The following is a 22,621-nucleotide window of genomic DNA, read 5'->3' as shown; positions in this document are numbered from 1 at the left end:
AACCATGATGAGACTTCCTAGTCCATTTGTTTGTGGTGCTGAACCAAAACCATAATTTTACAGTCCAACATCCCAAATGCCAACGGTAGCAACCGCACATTTCTTCAGCTCAAAAAATAGATACATCTTTATTTCCCCAGAATTCTTTGGATGTACTCAGAAAACAGCTTCTTCAACTAGAAAAGGTTTTAGGTCCTTCAGCGTATTTGTTAGACCTCGCAAACACAACTTTGTTAAGATTAGCCATAAAAAATAAAACAATAAAAAAAATTAAATGTCCATTTCAGAGATTATGTAAACTTGCATGTGCATGTAAGTGCACATACACACACTTATGCATGTACAGGCGCAGGCATAGACACAGCACTGCTACTGTAACCTTTGCAATAATCAGTTCTGTCTGATGGGCCTTTTTAATTAACCTTGTAGGAAATTAATCCCAGTGTTAAATGGACAAGAAAAAGATGTTTGATTACCACCACGAGCCAACTGGGACTTCTCCCTCTGTCTAATTGCCCAGGAAGAGAGAATAAGAGAAAAAGTAGTGCAAACGAGAAGCAGAGAAACTGGGAGAGAGGGGAAAGAGGAGAGCAAGCAGAGAGTGAAGCGCCTCAAATCCTGCGGTGTCATTAGCATCCGTGTGAATGTCAGTTAGTCCCTGGAGCTCTGATAAAGCTTCACTGAGAAGAGCGTGTCGGGAAAAAAAATTAGGCATGAGGGGGGAAAAAGAAAGGAACATTTTGATAAACTAAGAGGGACAAAACACGCTACGTGATGTCCAGAAATTCCTGAGACTCCTCCAGAGAATCAGTAAGAACCTGTTTAACACTAAGCACTGAACAGGCGTCGCGTCCCTTCTTTACTTCTTATTTTAAGTAGTGAAGTGTGTTCACATTGGCTCCATAATAGAAAGGAGGGACCACTAACGAGTTTTCAATAATGGTACCAATGCTAAATAGCTTGCTAACACCTGCAGATATTTATGTTGACACAAAGAATATAAAAGGGCTGATATGTGCGGTCCACAAGCTGCAAAATGCAGTCATGGTCAAATGTTGTGCACGTAACTGGATCCATATCTGAGAAAACTCTAATCCATTAAAGTGTACGCACTACAAAAGTTTTTACATATTATATGTAGTGTACTACACAAACATGGACTAAGGGAAGCTAGCTAAAGCCATGTTAACTACTCAGTTGGCAATTTTTCACTCTGGAAACACCTTTTCTAAGAACTATTTACAGTTAACCACTCATCATGGGCATGAATGTAATTTTAGGCATTTGATGATTTCTTTAAACTGTGCTTGTAGTGCATGTACAGCAAATGTCTCTAAGAACTTAAAAACAGAACTGGGTGCATAAGTTTCAATTTATTTTATTTATTTAAACATACATCTCCATTCTTAAGTCAAAAGACCCTCAGCAAGTTGCACCTCAGCCGGATGCTTTCGGTTACCATCAACAAGCTTCTATATCAGAAAGTGTTTGTGATATCAAAGTGATACAAATCAAAGGAATTTCCTGGAAAAATTACAGCTAGCTAGGCGACATTGCCAGGAATTCATTTGTGAAAATGGCTTAAGACAAGAGGAAAGAAAGCAACACTAAGAAGACTGCAGATTTACAGATATCCAAAAGCAAAACTCATTACTTGCTATCTTTGTTTCATCTAGTTTTATCAGAAATATCAGCGCAGTGTTGTTTAATCCGAGCTTCCTGCTTCCTGTTTTGTGGAGGCACAGCAAAGAAAGCACTGCTTCCCCTAAGTTAATGTTTATGTTTAGCAGCTTTGGTATTGATGACTAATTAAGCTGCTTTACACACTTGAGCTATGATGTGGCAATAATGTGAGAAACAAGTACTGCATTTATTGTTGAATGTTTGCAACATTAATTGGGGAATCAACAGCAGAAAAGGTGCCTAATTAAAAAGGCCTTTTGATACATGAGGTTTCACAGCCTCAAAAACACTCTCACGGTTTTCTCCAGTACGCTCACGTCAATGCCATTTTCACCCCAGTCTTGCCTTTTCTCCCTAAAGTCTGCTCAGGCAGGTGCTTCCCTTCTTTACTCCCTAATGTCTAAAGATCTCTGCACTGACCTCAGCTCTACATGACTCATCCTGTAGCGTGCTGGCTCTGCGTATCGGCATATGTGTGTGTTGGCCGTGTTCATCGGCCTGTGTTGACTTCCCGGATCCCTGCAGGTGTCTGTGTCAATAATCCAGAGGGCAGTGCGAAGAGAACCAGTGGAGGTTGTATTACCTGTGCGCTGACGCACAGTCTGTCTGACTGTTATGTCACTACGTTTGGCTGTGTGGCCTATTATGGAAGGAAAAAGAGTACCTATGAGTTTCCTCTGCACCTAATATCATTACATTTTAATAATTTTATTAGCATATTTGACATTTTTCTCAATTTCTCTAATTGGCCTTAAAGTTACCTTCCAACATCTGTAAAGCCTCAACACCTGCTTGCATGTCTTTAGTTTTTAACACAAGATATCAGAAAAAGTCAACAAATCTTTGAGCTCTTCAGCAGCTAAAAAGAGCTCAACTCTGCTTTGCATGTGATTCAATGACTCCATATAAAGAATGATCACAAACTCCAGGTCTGAAACATGAAACCTGCTTTTCTCATTACCAAAATAAAGTTCAGGGTCTCAATTGCTAGTTTATCTTTATGTAATACACCAGGATGTTAATGTTGTAATGTACGGTAACCATTCAGAAGTATGCTCTAGTGTGTGGCTCCCATATGACTGACAACACATGAAGTTGGGCCCTTAAGGTCGGCCTCTCAGTTACGCACTCACTTATTTAAAATTCAGTTGTATTGAAACAGACCTTAACGAGTGAGCTATGCAGCTTTTCTCTGCATTTACAGTTTCTTCAAAACCATTTCCAAACCCACCACTCCTGTAAGCTCTCTTGCTGGTACTATAATAAAATACAAACCTTTTTATTCAAAGATTTTACTTATTAAGATAGTAAAAGTTATATAGTCCTCACCAGGTGTTAAAACTGAGTGAATACAACCTCAGCTGAACAATGATACATGAGATATTACACCGTGTCATTATTTATTTAACAAAAATGAAGCAAATATGCAGAAGCAGTGTGCGAAAGACTAAGAGCACCCCACAATTAAATAGCTACTAGAACCACCTTCAGCAGCAATAACATGAAGTAATTGTTTTCAGTATGACTTTACCAGTCTCTCACATCCTTATGAAGGAATTTTGTCCCCCACGTCTTTAGAACATTGAGGTTTATGGGGATTCGTTTAAACGTGATTTTCTTGAGGTCTTACCCCAGCATTTTAGTCATGCTAAGGTCTGGATTTTGGATCATTGTGTTATTTTCTTTGTTCCAGCCATTCTGTCGAGGATTTGCTGCTGTGTTGGGATCATTGTCCTGTTAAATGACCTAATGTGGGTGAAGCTTTAGCTGTCGGACAGTTGGCTGCACATTTTCCTCTAAAATACTTTACTGACGAGGTCACTGTTGGCAAGGTGTCCAGTGCAATGTAGGTCCTATTTTTTTAGCTTCTCTACATGGTCTTTGCTGGGACAGCCACTCCTGTAAAGACTACTTGAATGATTTTTCCACTTGTGAATCTTTCTCATTGGAATGATGGACTTAAACTTGGACATTTCCATATGACCTTTCCCAGACTGGGCAACAACTTCTCTGAGATCATTGCTCATATCTTTTCTAATTTGAGATAATTCTTGTTGTTTTCTGACATGAGAACTCCCTGAGAACTGAAAGAAGGTATGCTTTTGTTGTTATCATGACTGTTAAATCATTGGTTCACTTGTCCAAATATATTGAAGCCCATTTCCGCCACTAAAAAAAGTATCTGTAACTTCTTAACTCGAAATTTTGAGAAAGGTAGCGCTAACAATCAGTAATCTACGTGAATTACGTCATTTTCTTGTTACCCAGAAGGATATGCAGAGGAATGCAGACTCAAAACCGGATTGTGAACTACCAATGTATAGCAATAAATTGGTGCTTTTGAGAGTACGTTTGCTGATAGTAACGCCATGTGATTCAGCTAATAACACAAGGATTTCATCATTTGTGAAGCCACGCTGAAAATACTCAGCAGTTTGTGCATTCATGACTGGCTATAATACTGGTAGCTTAGCTGTAGCATTTGTAGCTGAGGGCTTCAGCTTCTGGGTAACAAGGAAATTACGTAATTCATGTAGATTTCTGATTGGCAGAGCTAACTGTAAATTTCGAGTTAGTAAGTCAAAATTTCGTGAAAACAACTCGAAATTTCAAGTTATGGAAACTTATTTTTTTGGTTAGGGGTGGAAACGGGCGTCCATACGAATGTCTTTAGTGACAACAGCCAAAATCAGATATTATCCACCCTTAATACACAAGCTATGGATACATATGAACGCTAAGTTACCAAAAGACATAATTCCCGCACCTGATAATATATTTTAAAATTTTAAATATATTCCTTTCAGATTGTTTCCTTTAAATAATTGTTACTGGGGGAAAAAATGTGTTTTCCAACATGTTCATTTTTTTCATATTTTGTGGGCTCATGCATTGAAATAATGACATCTAACAAGGATCATGTAATCAAACAGTAAGTTCTCAGGTCTTTGTAACTTGTATACTGTGAGATCAGATTTGCTTGTTAGACGTGTTTCTATGTGAGCGTCGGTGAATATTGTTCCTGTTAGTCCACTAACTTCATTGTCTTCAGCTCACCTTGCCCTCCCCTTGTTACGAGCTTGTTATTGTTAAGTCATCAGCAAGGTCAAACTCTCTGAAAACACACATTACAACACAGCCAAAAGATCACATTACACAATTTGAATAAATACAAGGCAATTTGTCATTGTCATGTCAGAGTTGCCCCTTCCTCTGTCTGCACTGGCTGTCATCCTCCTGCCTACCCCCACCTCTCCTCCATGCCCTGCCTCCTCTGCCCCGGCACAGCAGCAGGAAGCAGTAATGGTGATTGTATTAACCCCTCGCAGAAAGCACTGACCTTTGCTGAAGGTAGTAGTGAGGGGGGGACAAACTCAGAGATTAAAAATGTACACTTACACACTAAAGCATTAAGCAAAAGCATAAAGAAGAAAGAGATATGTTATATTTTATATGCAAATTTGGGGTATTTGTTGTATTCCATGCATTAAAACATAAAAACGTATGATAGCAGGGATGGGAATTAGGCTCCAGCTCCAGTTGAGAACCAGTTCCCTTACCTGTGCTTTTGTCCTGCTTGCTGGGGAGTTTCAGCAGTTTTGATTATTTATTTATACTCAGTTTTTATAAACACTTCTGCAATGGCAAGTACATGTTCACGGGACTTTTATGGTCTATCTTAAAACCCTTCATTTAGTCGTGTTGTGATTTTTATTTCAGTTGTGTCAACTTGGATGTGTGATGTGATTTCGGCTATTTAGGTGACGAAGAACAGTTTAAAGGTTTAGCTATTAACAGGTCATCATGACTGAGACTCCGGTAGCAGTTAATGACTACCTTTCTGCACTCTTGCTCTGGATTGTTGCTAAAATGGCAATAAAAGCAGAGTTCCTGTAACTGTGCGGTGTATGGGGCACAGGAAAAAGGCAAAAACGTAAATATCTGCCAACCATTTTCTGAATTTACCATAAAAATTGCTAGGTTTTATTAGACACATTACTAACAACTTTGAGTTGTCAGTAAGTCTGTAACAATGTTGCCATTTCATTCCAGTCTGTTCCATTAAACCTAAAACTAGAGCTGTTCGACTTTGGTGTCGTTCTAAACGTATTTAACTCGACTTCATAGTTAGAGTTAGCATAACTTGTCCTTCTGAAATTGAGATCCCTTAATTTATTTAATCGGTTAAACTTACAATGTTTTATAGTAGACATGGAACCGTGCAGGCTTAATCGATTCTGTGGGTTTCTGTCACTGGTAGTAGTGTGCGATACTACATATTTTGGTATCGATCTGATACCAAGTAAATACATGCCAGTATCGCCGATATCGATACTTTCAATAAATAAGGTGGATGCGTCATTGAATTGCTAAATCTCAATTAATTTTCATGACCTTAAGTGTTTTTTGTGATGTTTCCTTTTTTTATTATTAAATAGTTAAACCCAGGACATAATTAGGACAAAGTTTATAATTAAATAGAAAATGCTTTATTATTGTGGCGGGGTGTGGTCTGCGATGCCGCATATCCAATCACGCCTCGCTGGCTTAAAACCTGTGCTCTGTTTGTGTTGTTGTTGGTGGTGTTGATGGCAGCGGGAGAGCTGCAGCCATTGAATGTACTGTTAGAGCAACCGTGTGATTATTGTAAGAATAAATGATGCTGCAAAGCATGAAAACGCCATCGGGTCTGCCGTGGTTGTTTACAGTTTACAGTTATTTTTTTCTTAAATAAAAAGCGCTCGCAAACCAGTAAACAAATTTAAAAAAGTAGCTTTGAGAAACTATAAAGCAAAACACAAGAGAGGGGAGGGGGAGCAAAGCGTGCTCTGCACAGCATTGCAAACAGCAACCTGTGTAAAACTTTACAGTTACACAGCAAAAGCTACAAATGAATTGTTCATTTGTGAGCTATTACTTCTACTGAACATATTTAACTAAACATTAACAGATGGTGTTTAAGCTCTGAAGTCAGCCACAATCAGCACAGTAAAAACCACAATGTGGTCATTTACTCATGTAAACACATATGAACAGTGATGCTGTTGTTTTAATTACAAGCTGCCAATCTGTGGCTGCAAATCTTTGGCCAGAACAAAGTCAAATTTGCAAAGCAATTCACACATCCAGCATGATTTTTGCAACACCACGTGTCTCAGTTCAGGTGGCGTGCTTATGTTTAAAACAGCGCACTCGCTTGAGTTTTAGGGGTCATACAGCATACCTGTCTCCACTAAAACAGCAGATGGCCCATGTGGTTTAAATGGGCAGGAATCAATACCACTGGTTGCTGTCTGAAAGATTCAGTGCTCATATTTACATTCTCAAAGGGCCTATTTTCATTGCCAGGCTAACAAAGATCTATCATCACCCTTAACTCCCTGTTCTTGTCAGACATCACCGACATTAACCCTGACGCATTCACACTCAGATCTATCGGCCTTCTACGGTCAGAAGACTGAGAAGACAACAAGAATGATCTGAGAGAAATCAGATGTATACCTTTTCACCTACAACAAACGTCTTGACAGTTCAACCACAGAGGAAAGCGATGTGTGTAGACTGGAATTCAAAGGGTCACCTTAAAATGTATCAGGGTTAGTACACCAGCGAAGACCTCCTACACTCTTATATTTGGCTGCTCCCCTCCACCCCTTCCATTCCACTCTTAAACAAAGCCTTTTCTTTCTGACAGCCGACTAACTCTTAAATAAATCCTGGCTGATGTGAGATCCTGGCTGTTCCCTTCTGACCCAGACAATACCCCTCCAAATACACACACAAACACAAAGAACCTCAGGGCAGAGCTGTGACCTATCCAGACTTTGACCTGTGTGGGTGAAGCAGTCAAAGTCCTCGTGGACCCAGATGTCCTCTTGGCTCTTAAAGCAGCACAGTCTCTACTCTAATTCCCCCCCCCCCCTCCTCTTCTCTTCTTCATTCGCACTCCTTTCCCTCCAGCCCCTCTGGAGACTCAGTGATAACCAGGGTAGACGTGAGGAGGAAGGGAGCGGAGGAAGGAGCGGTGGTAGGAGGGGAAGGAGGGTGGTGAGAGAGAGTTGCGATGTCCCGACTCAGGGATATTTAATCCTCTCGGTGAGGGGCAAGAGTTTCTCTCCCTGTTTGGTTTTGGGAGATCAAAGAGGCCGTTCAGATTCGGAGCGAGATCATTCGCTCTTTCTCCCATTTAGCCGACAGACGCTGCACACACTTGCACATACACTCACATACTTGGGGTGAGCTGTGAGGACACTGTGGTGGTAATGAGGCAGTGATTGATGAGACTTTATGCTTCTTTGCTTCACAGTCTTAAACCACCAGTGTTTGAGCAGACTCCAAATGAAATCAAATCTGTCTGCAGAAACAAATCGGTTGGTTAAGACAGGAAAAAGAAAAACACAATTAGCTTCTATTAGCAGTATCATAAAATGTTTCTTTTGCTTGTTTTGTTTCTCACTTATAATCACAGAATTAATTTCTTGCTTTGGGAATCTTTGTCCTCCCACATGCTCCCACTGTGTTTCTTCATCTGGCATCAGCCCAGCAAAACAAACACACCTGGAGTCGGGTCAGTGTGGTGGTATTTGCACTCATCTGCAGTAGAAGAACACACCAAATGCAGCTGGCTGTGGGCCGTGGCCCTAATGCTAATCTGAATGCATTTCAGATGCAGATGAGCAGACTCCAAATGAAATCAAATCTGTCTGCAGAAACAAATCGGTTGGTTAAGACAGGAAAAAGAAAAACACAATTACCTTCTATTAGCAGTATCATAAAATGTTTCTTTTGCTTGTTTTGTTTCTCACTTATAATCACAGAATTAATTTCTTGCTTTGGGAATCTTTGTCCTCCCACATGCTCCCACTGTGTTTCTTCATCTGGCATCAGCCCAGCAAAACAAACACACCTGGAGTCAGGTCAGTGTGGTGGTATTTGCACTCATCTGCAGTAGAAGAACACACCAAATGCAGCTGGCTGTGGGCCGTGGCCCTAATGCTAATCTGAATGCATTTCAAAAAAACATTTTCCCACTGCTTTGGACATTCACCAGGACAAAGTTGATAATTCAGCTATTAGGAATTGGAACAATGCTCTAAAAAAAAGAAGATTTCTGAACTCTCGGTCTCGATATCTTAGAGTGATCAATTTTTAACAAATCTTCCATTCCAGTGTAAGACAAGCATGCAAAATGGTATCACCAATTTAATTTCAGCGCTCATCAATTTCTTGTGCTGTCAAATGAAAGCAAAATAGCCACGGAAAATAAATTCATTGCATAAAGTTGATTATCTGCAAACTTGATAAAGCTCATAAGTACTTTTCCATTGTTTCTCTGGTTTAACGAATGCATGAAAAAGTATGATTAAGCTAGCATCGCTTTAATTGTTATGCTCACAAATGGTCCTTTCAGTCTTCTCTGCAAAGGTAGGTGGAATACTAAACAACAATCAAACTTAGAATCCTTTTAATAATATTTTTCATCAGGACAGATTTTCTTTCAGCTTTCATTTATTTGTTCTAATTAAGCAAAAACATTTTTAATCTTAGTGGTTTGTAATCAGAATTATTACCATAAGTATAAGGGACACTTTTGCTAGAAATTGGATTAAAAAAAAAAAATTTTTGGTAATGAGTCCAGAGCTAAATCTCGTATAAAGATTTGATTTTGATGGGAGTGTAGATGCAGTGGGTACAGATACTGGGCACTGAACAACAAAAGCAGTGACTCTAAGAGTCCTGTACATTGGGCATATTTTGCATTTGATTGGGATGATCAGGAGCAGTGTGGGTCACATAAGAGTCACAAAGATTTGTGTCGTTTTGTTCAGGCTAAGCAATAACTCATAATGTGCTCATACAGTCTGTAGGCTACACTCATTAATGTTAGATTTCCCAGAAAATACCATCGATGCTGCAGATTGTTTGTGCTTTTGTTTTTGTTTCAATGTATGTCAAAAACATTAACTTAATATTTTTATTTTATTAATACCAGTTGTAATTCTGTGGTGCTGTTCTTGTCTTTAAGTGATGACGTATGAAACCTGCTTCTTTCCAAACTACTCTGCGTTTATTAAGGCTGTTGTGTTTTTAACATGTTTTAATGGTTTGTATTTTGTTCTATTTAATCTGAACAGTGATCACTGTCGGCCTCTCTCAGTTTTATTACCCCTGTTTATTTTAAAGCTTAGTTTTTAAAATCTTACGATGTCACTACAGCCCAGCACACACAGCAGTATATGAATGACTAACCTCGTATTATGGATGGATGATCTCAGTTGTTCTCCTGACTGAAGTTTGGTCTGTTTACAGCATCCTGCCATGCGATTGCATTTGTCCCTAACCATCGGGAACCCTCACGTTAACTTTTATCGAGTGGGAAAAAAAATTGCATTCATCCTCCTGCTTCACTGTGCTAATGTGTTTATATTATTCTAACCATAGCTGTGTAGCTAGCCACCACGTAGCACATCATTATATACCAGCTAGTCCAACTTCAGTAACCCTACAAATGTCACTGCTGTTTAGTTTTCTGTCTTCATTTATGTCGGAAGTGATAGCAGAGCTGTACGTTTTAATTTTTTCAGAAATCTCTCAGTCAGAACATGCTATACCATCTTTAGATAAAAGCTAGCAAGCTAACTTCCTGCTAACTTCTGACTCCGTTAAATTACATAGATTTTGTTTTCATGGATGCCTGGATGTTAAACTTAATTGTTACACTTGGTAAAGCAGCAACGCTGATCATTTTATTGAAGATGAAAGAATTTAGACAGTTTTTAACTCTCAGTGATGCTGCAGTGTTTCTTTGACTTTGAGACCTGAAACAGATTTTGGATCCGGATACGGCTAATGACGTCAGACTTAAAGACCGGATTAGCCATACTTTGATTACTTTGGTTTGGATATATACACTCATTTTAACCATGGACATGGTCAGCAGCAATACTATTCTGTGACATTAAGGGGGGCAAAATGTGCAAAGAAAACATCACCCGAATTACAATTACGTGACCATCACCAACCTGAACAATTGATGCGATGTAGGACAGATCCATGCTTTCATGACATTGGCACAGCAGAAATCAAGACAACGTTGTGGTGCATTCAGAGATGCTCTTCTGGATACCTTAGTTGTAAAGACTGGACATTTTCTCTGACCTTTGGCATCAACAAGGCTTTCTCACCTCCTGCTCACTGGATATTTTCACTTTTCCACCTATTCTCTGTAAACCCTGGAGACATGAAACCATGTCATATTCAGAGTAACTTAAATCACCTTTCTTCTTCATTCTGATGCTCAGATTGAACTTTAGCATCTTGTACAACAAGTGTATCCTCCAGATGTGAACAGTGAAGCCCTGAAGTGTCTTAAACCTGTAGTTTTTTGCAATGAGCACCAGGGGGAGGCTCCTTTGGTTGCAGAGGCAGTAATATGCTATTTTTTAACTGATTTAATGCTAAACTGTTTCCTAATGAATATATGGTACCAGTTGCTCGCTTCTTTTTAAAAATATATATAATCACAATGTTCATTTGAAATCATAATTAAACTCAGATTGAAATAGGTGATAAAGCTGGAGACGTTTTGGACGTGTTCTTTCTTAACCAGAGGTTATTCCTGGCTAATGTCTGGTTCAGTAAAACAAAGATGGCTGAAGATGTCAAAACAGGACTAATGGGTAACACCAAGATGGCTTTGTCCATTTCATATAGAGTCATGTATCATCTACCAAACTTCTGGCATTGTGACGAGCTGCTTGCACTCTTACTCTTGCCTGAGGAAACAGGAAATTTGGGAAACACAGTACGGTTAGGTCAGAAAATGTTTGGACGCCAACACAGATTCCTCAGTGTCGGCAAAGCGCAAGACACTAGATTTGAAATGACAACATAAGTTGCAGTTAAAAAGTAGACTTTAAGCTTCAGCGGAGGTGCGGAGTTGCTCATTTTGGACGTAAGGCCTACACCTGTGGGTGATCTGTCATATCAAAAGCCGTCCCGGGATATTTTCTATAGATAAAATATGTCAAGCAGCTCTTACTGCATCCAACAGTAAAGTGCAGGCTCTGCTGTTCGCAGTGATGTAATGCCTAAAATGAGTTTCACCCCCCTTGCAGTACCCCTTGCCAATGGTTTATAATGTTACTTAAAAGATATTCTGTGAGTCATGAAGTGAGTACATTTCAGCGCTTTCTGTTTCATCACCCTGGAGGAGTTTGTTAACAGTGGGAGCCGTAAACCGCGTAGCTGGCGATAACAAAAGTGATGATTCCAATGTTTCCTTTCCATTTGTATTTTAATTTTATCCCGAAACACACACACACGCTCATACGGACTCAAATGTAAACCTGGCGACTCCCCTGCCACTCGGCTTCTGAGGTTTGGAGGTCTCTGATAGGAAACCTCTGAAATGGAAAAGAGATAAGAGTAAATAAACAAATAAATACAATAAAACCGAATTTGTGCTGGTTCAGTGCACACAGAGGGAAAGAGGGGAAGAGAGAAAAGGAGGGAGTGCACTCTGCGAGGCGAATCCCACAAAGGTGCATTCTCAGTAAAGCAAAGCAAGGTAAATAGCTAAGTGAATTCATGCGAGTTGCATTTATTCACTGAAATCTGATGGAGAGAGACACCATTTTGACTCAGACAATGAAGCTATCGGTTACTGCCTCTGATATGATCTCTGTCCATTTTGCACTACCCAATTGCTCCAGAAAAGGCATTTTTATTTCCATCACAATGAAGTTATTTGGTGCTGTCAGCTAATTCTCAATGGCATGACAAGCTTTCTTTGGGCACACATCGATACCTTCGCAGAGGAAACCACGCTAAACCAAATGTTCTGCACAGTGAGCCCGCCTTTAATGCAGTGCCACGGGCTTTGATGTGCACCCACACCAGCATACCACTCCAACAGCCTTTCTTCTCAGATGTTGCTTAATTACGCTATCATAGTCTGTTAATTACCTTATCAGTGGTGCATAATCCCATGGTCAGTGTCTGAACCCCACGTATCAAAGCAAAGCAACGTCTCTTTCATGCGGCGGTTTCTTTTTTTGGAGGCCCTGATTAGTGAATTCAGTGGTTTGTGAGATTGCAGATGAGGTTATTTTTTACTAACAATTAGTGTCTTGAGGCCAAAATAAAAAAGATTTTTAAAAAGGTGTGTTTATTTTGTTTTGTTTATTTAGTAGTAGCGCTCTAACGGTAACTCTAATTGTTGCCCCAGAGAATCCGTCTTAGTCATATGATTAATGAAAACAGTGCAATGCTGGATTTTGTAGATATAACATTAAAAGAATAAATCAGCTCATTGGAAAAATGTTTGCTTTCTCGTAGAGAGGGAGTTGATTGACTGAGGAGATGATTGGCCTAGATTAGTACAGCCGGTGCGCTCTACAGTTCGTTTGTTTGGTACTTTTTGGTATTAAAGTAGGCAAAAGATGTTATTTCTATGCATCTAGTGTACTCATGGGGTAAAGGTAGGGTTAGTTCACTATGGCCACAACTCACATCTATCCAATAATAGTAATAATAATACAGGCTCAAAAAATCAAGCAGCACACAAGACAACAGGACTCTCTCAAAAAACAACAAGTATGGTTTTTAGGACTTCATCCAGCCATTTAAAAGCTCTAAGCACAGCATTAGGACTGTATGAATTTATCCGTTTCTTACATTGCTGTGGAGGAAACATGGCATCAGTGCATTGAGGTTTGCAGGCATTCATTTATGAACAGCTCTCACAGCATTTCAGTCAGGTCAAGTTCTGGACTTGCAACATTTGTTGCTATTTTGGGGTCATTCTGTCACGGTCTATGTTGGCAGACCGTGGGGATGTGGGGAAAGGAGGACCCAGTCGCGGTACTCTGCGATGCAAACAGTGCTCTTTATTTACAGTGTATGGTACAAAACAACAACAAAACTCTGTGCTTTCCCTGACTCCCGTGTCGTGTCTCTCCGTGAACAGTCCGTGTCTCAGTGCTCTCTGCTCCCGTGTCTCAGCACTCCTCGTGCTGGCTGCTGTCTGGCGCTCCACACTTCTCCTGGGGACACAATAGACGCAGCCGTCAGGACACATATAACCGCGGGCATACACACACTAACTCAGCTCAACAGGATAACTAACGTGGAGTCTCATGGAATGATCCCGCGTCGGTGGGAGCTCCAAGACTCTCTTAAGTAGCTCCCCCGACGAGGCCTCATCAGCAGCAGGTGCGTGGCTTCGGGTGTGGTCCCCTAGCGGGGCCACACCCACCAGGCCTGAAGGCGCCTGTAAACAAGGGTTCAGATACACCTGCACTCATACACACACATTCATATCTACAAGGACGGAGAAGAGGGGGCAGCAAAACACCAAAAATACATATAATATAACCGGTCCATGACTGCCCAGGGATACTGGGTCGCTCAGACCCAGAACCCTGACACATTGTCTTCCTGCATAACCCAATTTCAGCCAAGTTTTGGCTTTTTGACAGAAGAGTTCATTGTGGAATCAGTGACTGCAAGCCGCCCACATCCTGCGGCTGTGGTACGCCCAAATCGTGACTCTTCCGCTGCAACATGTTCACACTCCCAAAGCCTAACATTTTACGCTAGGTGACAAATCGTCAACATATTACGTTTTCGGCTACCTATCACGTTCCTAAATGACGACCTCGGAAAAACGAGGAAATATAAGAACCGTGTGGACTCAATCTACACATGTTCGCTCTTTTTCTTCAAATCACTTAGAAACACGCTATTTAACATCATTAAAGTCCTGGTTAACCTCAGGAAAAAGGTTATGGTTAGGGCTAGGGATAAGGTTAGGTTTAGGGCTGGAATACAGGGCTGGAACGTCTATTACCGCGGAAATTGCACTGGATTTCGGCCATAACCCGCCACGTACCATAAGAACGCCGAAGGTCTCCTTTCGCGTTCCTCAGGAACGCGGCGGGACGTGACAAAACGTCGGCATGTTACGCCTCGGGAGTGAGAACGGGCTGTCCACCACCGTGCTCGACAGTTGCTATGATACGCTGACATAGCGTGTTTGGTTTTCTCTAAATGTGGCACTGTGCATTATGCCCTGACATCATCACTTTGGTCTCATCAGTAAAAAAAAGGGACATTACTCCAGAACTGCTGTGCTTTGTTGAGATCCACAGAGCTCAGTATACTGTAAATGTATACTGAAAAACAATCTCCCCATAAAGCCCTTATAGTTTGGGCTGGATCAGGTGATTGTGCACCATCTCTTAATTACACTGTAATAGGCCAAGGCTGGCTGGAGGCTTTCCATGATGCATTGACTGTTTCTTCTTCCTGTTAAAAGGTAGTTTTTCCTTCCTACTATTGCCAAGTGCTTGCACATAGGGGGTCTGATTGTTGGGGTCTTTGCCTGATAATAATATAAAGAAACCATTCTTGTGATGTTTTTATATTTAATATATAAATAAAATTGAATTTAATTAAACTGTAATTCTCTTGAATTGCTGGGATTCATGCCTACCAATACTTACTTCAAGTGCATTTAATGCGGTGCATATGTGCCGATCTCCACACATCTCCGTTTTGATGTGGAGATGATAATTAAGAAATAATTGAAGCGGCTAGAGAAGTGTGAAAGATGCATTCTTAAATGTCTGTGTAATTCTGCTCAGAATATGTTAACGTATGCACAGATGTTAATACAGAATCTACGTTGGGCTCCTGTCTTCGCGCACCTCAGCGCTTCCACATATGTACTTACCCTCAGCTCTGCTTGCAGCCTTACTGGATCTGTCAACTTGGGGAAAATTTCCATTTTGCAGCTAACTCTGCAGCCTTTTGATGGGTGCGTCTTGCCGACTTTTATCTCTCAGCGCGTCTGAAAACTAATTAATATTTTTTTTACTCTCACTCACTCTCTCTCGCTCCCTCCTTCAGGCAAATATTTGTTTCCTCTGAAGTGAGCGTGGGCAAACCTTCTTCACGGCTCCATATGCTGCCAGCTGCCAATCAAGCGAGCTAGAACCCTGAAACTAATCGCAACCCCCTCCTCCTCCTTTCTTCTGCGTCTCCTCTCCCTCTCCTTCAGCAGAAATGAAGGAGCTTGGGAGAGTGATGTTTGTGTGTGAGTGTGTGTGTGTATGTGTGTAGGGGATGTTACAGGAAAATAAAGACATACAGTAGAGAAGAAAAATGATGGCTGAGACACGAGCCCAAAGCAGGATCTCCTCTGTTGTGTCTGTCCACAGAGCACTTCATGCTCGTCTCTATGCTAAGCTCTCTGTTTCCATTTTACATCCTGCTATTTATTTATTTACTGTTCACATAGATTGTACTGTCTCTGTGCTGGATTTGTACTTGTTTGCTTGACAGCTCCAAGAGCGAACAGCGTGTGTACACAGTGGCTGGTGTATGTGTGCGTCCTACCAGATAGCTACAGTAGTGCCAAAAAAAACATACAGACTAGGACAGAACAGCTTTGCATGCCCCCACCCCCACGCAACCTGCAGCAGGTGAATGAAGAAGGTAACAGAAATGTATTTTGTCAATCATACTGGTGTGTTTCCACGTGGGCTCGCTGTCTCTGTAAGATACTCAGTGGTTGAGACTGTTTCCCATGGGGCTCTTTGTGCACCACTGTGGGTAATGAGGGAAGAGAGGGAGATGATGGACAAGTGTCCAGTGCTCTTCTGAGGAACTTTTAGGGCAACATTTTCAGCATTAGCATGAGGCTCGAAAGCCTCTTCTCTTTTTTTTCCAACCAGGGATTTATTTTAGACACATACACACACACACAAAAATGATCGTATCTCTCATATGAAACATCCAAGACCAGCTTATTCAGGGAAGAGACATCAAAAACACCTGAGTATAAACCATGAGAGTGCATCTCTTGTCTGGGACTATTTTTAAGTTTTTTTATGCTACAGACACAGGGGAAAGGTGGGTGTACATGACCATGACTATGTGCAATCAACTTGTGATCTCCTTGCCTGAAATGGTTGCTTGAAAACGGGGACAAGGTCTGCAGCTGCCTGCAGTCAGCTGCTGTCTTCAAAGTAACTGGTGCGTCGAGATGGTGATAAAATAAGAGTCAGTCTGCTATCAGCTTGCAACTGAATGTGGTCATTTGGCAATCTGTCTGGGATAAAATCACAAATCATGAATCTGTCACTATCTACATGCTCGAAGGTATTTATTGGAGGTAGGTTGCCTCCCACCAGATGACCTGTGCAGCTGCCTTGTGATCAAACATGGCTGTCCAGAGATTGAGGGTGACAGTGATAGCAATGCAATCACTCTCCAACTGATTTTTCAGTCCCAGGGAAGTTGCTGTGTGACTGCAGAGTGTCCTGACCTTTAGAATAGAATAGAATTCAACTTTATTGTCATTGCACATGTCACAAATACAAGGCAATGAAATGCAGTTTGCTTCCATCCAGAAAGTGCTTTAGCAATAATATCGATATATTACAGAATATAGATCTATTATAGGTATGTTACAATGTTTTATCATGCAAAACAAAATCTTATTTACTTGTGTTTATTTTTTTAATATGTGTATATTACTGATTTAGTGACTTTTATGTGTAGCACATATTATGTGTAACTTGTGCAACACTTTGGTCAACTGATGTTGTTTAAAACGTGCCGTAAAAATACACCTTGCTTTGACATGACTGAGGCTTCAGGGGCGGAAACTTCCCGGTCATGGTTTGGGTCAAAATATAACTTTTTTAGAATATTGAACACGTGTTAGAGAGATCAGTTTTTCAGGTTTCCCGCGCCACTTCATATGCAGGTAATGACATAAGTGATAATACCACGTGCAGGTCGTGACATGGCAGCTGGATGGTATTTTTAAAACGTCACTTTATCTCGCTAAAGCCTGATTGGACAACCTGTCTGGTCTTTTGGTGGGAACAAAGAGAAGGAGCCCAATCATGGCTGTTTTCTCACTTCCACATGCGTGGCCAATCCCTGAGCTAAGTTGGAAGTTATAACTAGGGCTGGGTATCGTCACTGATTTCTAGAATCGATTCAATTCCGATTCACAAGGTCCCGAATCGATTCGATCCACGATTCGATTTAATTCGATTCGATTCACTTCGATTTGAATCTGGGAAATTTTGACAGTCAGAAATATTATAATTCAGATCAGTACAGTTACATATTTTTGTATCTATAAAAAGGAAGCTGACACACGCAAGACTTTATCAAAGGTGTGAGCTCACAGCAGATGCCTTTGTGTCAAAGTAGTTGAGGATAAAACATAGAAAAACATGAAGGCGATTTTCCTGGCCTGGGATTTTATAAAAATATTCTGCAGTACATCAAAAACGAAAGAAAACCATTAATCAACACATGAACATTACCTCTGAAGTTACAGCGGTTTTATTAGAGACACGGCTAAGCGTTTTGCATTTTGCATAATTCTAAAAAGTTTAAATTTGTTCAGTATTGAACGGCAGAAATTAGGTTTTCTTTTCGGAAGTATATAAAACGAAAAAAAAAACCATTGGCCGACAGCGCTGTAAACAACGGTAGACTTGTGCGTAACAAGCAAGCGAATAATGCAGAAAACCTCCTGAGAGAGAATGTGATGTCCATCTTTTGGGTGATGAGTGCCATGTTCTTATCCCTCTTCTTCATTTCATCTTCCAAAATGCATCTTTCATTTTCAAGAGACTCATCATTGTAGTTTTCTGGGACATCAGGGATAAAGTTGACTTCACCTCGCTTTGGTTTCTTTAAGGAAAATCTATTTGAGCCACTGTCATCTTCTTCCCCTCTTCTTTTTCGATTGACTGCAACTTCACTACATCCAGCTTGACTTAGCTTGGAACGGTAGTTGCCAAGCTTGAACTTAATGCTTGTTGCCCAACCATCATATCCTGTGCCATTGCCAGGCTCTTTGAGGCAGGGATGTTTGGAAACTAGCTCCTGTGCAACAGATGTTATTTCATTCTTGTCAGGGTAGGCTTTGATTGCAAACATTTCTTGTGCCAGCTTGTGTAGAATTTCCATCTTGATGTCTCTTGTTACACTTAAATTTGCCCCTGCTTTCTCATATACCTCATTGCCCTTGCGAAGTTTTAACGCTACATCATAGGAAAAGGTTGGGATAGGAAATGGATTTGGCCACTGTGAAGTGCTACGCATGTAGGTCTGGGTGGATGAGGATGGGCTGAAAGAAGATGCTGAACTCACACTGGCTGTATCAATAGATGAGATAGCGCTATGATCAGATGGAGTCTGTGGTGGCGAGGCTGATGCATTTTCCTCCCAAATGAGGTGCAACACTGCCCGTCCAGCAGGTAGCTCATTAATATCCATCAGGTTGCAAAGTGCGTTCCCAAAATCTGGGTCTTCATATTGTATTGCAAAGTCACCTTCAAGTTCAAGCTTTGCTTGTAGTTCATCTTGAAGCTGCTTCACAGATTCTGGAACAGTGGACAGTTGGATTTTTCTGATAAGTTTTGGACTGACGTGGACTCGCAGTAACAGGGCCTGTGAAGACAAACCAAAAAAGGGCGCAATTCTAAATAATTGACAAATTCAAAGTAATCAACTGAAAACTATTTAAGAATAATACATACCATCACTTTCAATGCAGGAGGCACGTAACAGGTGTCACCATCAGTTGTCCAGCTACGCAGTATTCAGCTAAAGGGTGGTAATCATTCAAATCTTCTGGGTCAAGTATTTCCAGATCTTTGTAGCTGCTGTCAAGCCGATATGATCTGTAGTGTTCCATAAACCAAGAGGAGAGCTTTGTAGCAACAAATGACACTTTCCCAGAGTCTACCAAAATGTTCAGTATCTTGTAGAATTCAGGCAGTCCACTCAGTTGTCCTGATGAAATGATCATGCCTTTAACATACTGGGTCCCATACAGATAAACACATTTAGCAAATGACACAGCTTTTACCTGTGGATATTTCAGTTTCAAGCACTTCTGAAGATTTTCATTCAAGAAACAGATGTCAACTGTGTCAATATTATCAACATGCAGACTTTGTTTAAAAAGACTGTGACCATCTAAGAAGTATGCCATCATTTGTTGATGCTTTGAAGAAAGTGTTAGTAGTATATTCTTAAAGCATTGGACATCATGCACAGTTTTCTTGAAAAAGTTGTGCTTAGATTCAAATCGAATAGTCCACAAATCAACTAAGGGACCAAAACAACGCACAAGATGACTATAATGTTCAATATAATGGTGTTTTGGCTTCAAATTAAAATCAGGAAAAGTCTCTATCAGTAGTCGTCGATGATCCAATATTTTGGTGTCCAAGTATGACAATATTTCTTCAGATAGAGTTGTCGAGACAACAATCTCAACAAGCTCCTTAAGGTCCATCAATACTTCCCATGATGGCTCATGTTCTGGTATACTGGTCCCAATGATAAAAGGCAGCAAACGCAAAAGTGTCCAGTTTTCATGTCCATTGCCACTCACTCTTCCTGTTCCAGAACTGGCTTTTGTAATTTGTTGTGGCTTGTTGAGCTTATCAGAGAATTTATATGGAAATGATTTTATACGTTTGTTTAGTCCTTCAAATGTAATAAAACCCTTTTTGATTAAATCTTGAAGACACAAACACAATTCCACAGGGACAACACCTTCAAAGAAATCATGTAATATATCTGGAGGAAATCCAGTGACTGGATGAAAATAGGACAACGCACTTAAGGCACAGGAACCTTTGACACCACACACACTTTGTCTTTGACCATCCTCAAGCTCTTCTAGAAAAATGTTATGCTGTTCCACAGTTCTTAATGGAAATTCTGTAGGATCAAGAGCTGCAATCTGATGTTTATCAATACTACAAAATCGACAAAATTTGTCGACATTAAAGGACTCCAAAAAGCCTGCAAGGCTGTGAGCCCCAAGGTTATCTGCACAGACACAAAATACAGTTCCCTTTAAAAAACTATTTAAAGATTCAACATACACCCCTGTGCTTTCAAGACACTTTAAATCCTCAATGAGTGGATAAAGAAAAGCATCATACCCAAACTGTTTAACGTCTACACTTTTACCAAGAAGAGCAAGCTGTATTGAAGGCAATGTAGAACGAAACCTTGCAGATAAGTTGAGTACAACCCAATAGACGGCAGTTATTTTATGAATTTTTCGAGATGTTCCTAAAGGGTTGCATATTTCAAAGTCGTCAATATACAAAGCTAAACTAATGCAAGTATCTTGCAATCCTAAAAGCTTGTTGTTTTTGAAATACTGCCCATCTCTAAATGATCTGTAACCTTCACTAATTTCTTTATCAAATGCTAACTTTTCAAAGAAACTTTTCTCTTTCAATAAGTTCTCCAAGACCTGGTTTACTGAGACATAAACAAATGTATTTCTAGTTCTCGCTTTGTAGATGTACTCTGTAGGCTCAATTACATGAAAATTATTCTTGAAATAAATATTTCTCTTGTAATCAGTAGATAATGCACCTTTTGGTTCTGTTGAGATAATTAATGGGTTGGTTTTGAAAAGTGCATCATTTATATTTTTAATTACATCATCATCTGCCTCAATGTTTTGTTCAGCAAGCACCTCTTTGATTCTTTGAAATGAATGAACCTGAGAATATTTTAAAATGTCACCAATTTCCTCAATAATTCTCTGCAAAGCACTTTTAGAAACATGTAACAATGTTTGCATGCATAGAAAAAGTCTAGCTATTTTATGTTCAAGACATTGGTAATCTACAAACTCATTGTCCTCTTTATCACTTGATGCTACACCTGAACCACTTGGTAATGTCTCTGGCTCCTGAGAGGTATTTAGGGATTTATCAGGGGAGCTACTTTCACTAGGACATGCATTTGCATGAGAAATCAGTCTAATACAGTTTTTTATATCTTTTGAGTTTTTGTGCTTTCTGCTTGTGTGTGACGTAAAGGTTGATAAATTGTTGGTAGCATAGTCACATTTTTGGAAAGGACAGGATACAGTCTGATGTTTTTTTAAGTGCCTTAAAATATGTGAAATAAATGTATGCTGTGAGCAGTTTTCCTTAAATTCACAAAAATCACAAAAAAATGTTGAGATCTCCTGCCTTTTCTTAGCCCTGTTGTGTGATCTGCTGAGGTGAGACTTCAATGCCCCTCGTGTCCTAAACGAACAGACGCAGTCACTGTAAACACAGGGCAAATGAAATCCTCTTCTGTGTCGTAGCTGGTGATGCCTTAAGAGTACTTCTTGGCTTGAACAGACAAAAGAGCAGAACTGGCACTGCATACAAAAACTATAATGAGAAGAGAGGAGAGGACAGTGTCAACAATTCAAAAGAAACCTGAATTAATCTCAAATTACCAAAGTTACATTACCTGATTATGTGTTTGGGGGTGGGGGGAGGCGCTCCTGTTCTGATTCCTCTCCTTACCAACTCTCCATCAATCCCTCACAAATCAGGACAAGCAAGCAGTGGTCTGGAGTTGGCTTTTAATTCTCTAAATAAATAAAAATAGCAATTAGTTTTAAAATAAAATACCAGCTTCCTGACATTACTTAAGAATGTTTTTCTCCTGTCCTAATTGTTTTGGCTCACTAAAGTGAGCTGATTCTGCCTTGTAAAATGCCATGTAAAACAGTGTAAAACAAATAATTTACAAAACATACATTACATCAAATGTTTAATTTATTAAATGTTTAATTTATTTAATTTATTATTAACAAATTGTATTCTACATGGAATGCACCAACAGTGTACTGAGATGTGTTATGTATGCCAAGGATAATTTTGTGTGATGTTTTGGTTTTACAACTTGACAATATAATGAATGACAAACATTGGATTGAAAGTATGAGTGGGATAAAACTACTGAAGCATCTGTTTAAGTTATCAGTGCATTTATTAATGATGCTCCATAAATAAACCAAAACAATGTTGTGCATAACAAAAAGCTCACAATTGTGCAGTCAAAATGTAAACAAAAAGATGCT

The 22,621-nt window shown here is 40.0% G+C and overlaps 1 protein-coding gene across 2 annotated transcripts; it reads right to left on the bottom strand.

Annotated features, from left to right (window-relative positions):
• Window positions 1–11,013: 11,013 nt before the first annotated feature.
• LOC146524279 (uncharacterized) lies at window positions 11,014–22,355 on the bottom strand. 2 transcript variants are annotated; one of them, XR_014869187.1, is made up of 4 exons: window positions 22,006–22,355; window positions 19,260–21,923; window positions 13,814–19,170; window positions 11,014–13,730 (listed from the first exon to the last, which is right to left on the bottom strand). XR_014869187.1 is itself a non-coding variant. In XM_085132091.1 (3 exons), the coding sequence occupies exons 1-2, from the start codon at window positions 19,260–19,262 to the stop codon at window positions 18,115–18,117; spliced, it is 1,059 nt and encodes a 352-aa protein (XP_084988217.1). In that variant the 5' UTR covers window positions 19,263–22,330; the 3' UTR covers window positions 11,014–13,730; window positions 13,814–18,114. The 2 variants fall into 2 exon arrangements, 1 of the variants encoding a protein (XP_084988217.1); XM_085132091.1 differs by having other exon boundaries at window positions 19,260–22,330.
• Between the last annotated feature and the right edge of the window lie 266 nt (window positions 22,356–22,621).

Source organism: Neolamprologus multifasciatus, chromosome 2 (assembly GCF_963576455.1).
Source record: "Neolamprologus multifasciatus chromosome 2, fNeoMul1.2, whole genome shotgun sequence".
Classification (NCBI taxonomy): domain Eukaryota; kingdom Metazoa; phylum Chordata; class Actinopteri; order Cichliformes; family Cichlidae; genus Neolamprologus; species Neolamprologus multifasciatus.
Note: the sequence above shows the minus strand (reverse complement) of the source record. Positions and strands in the feature narration are given on the sequence as shown.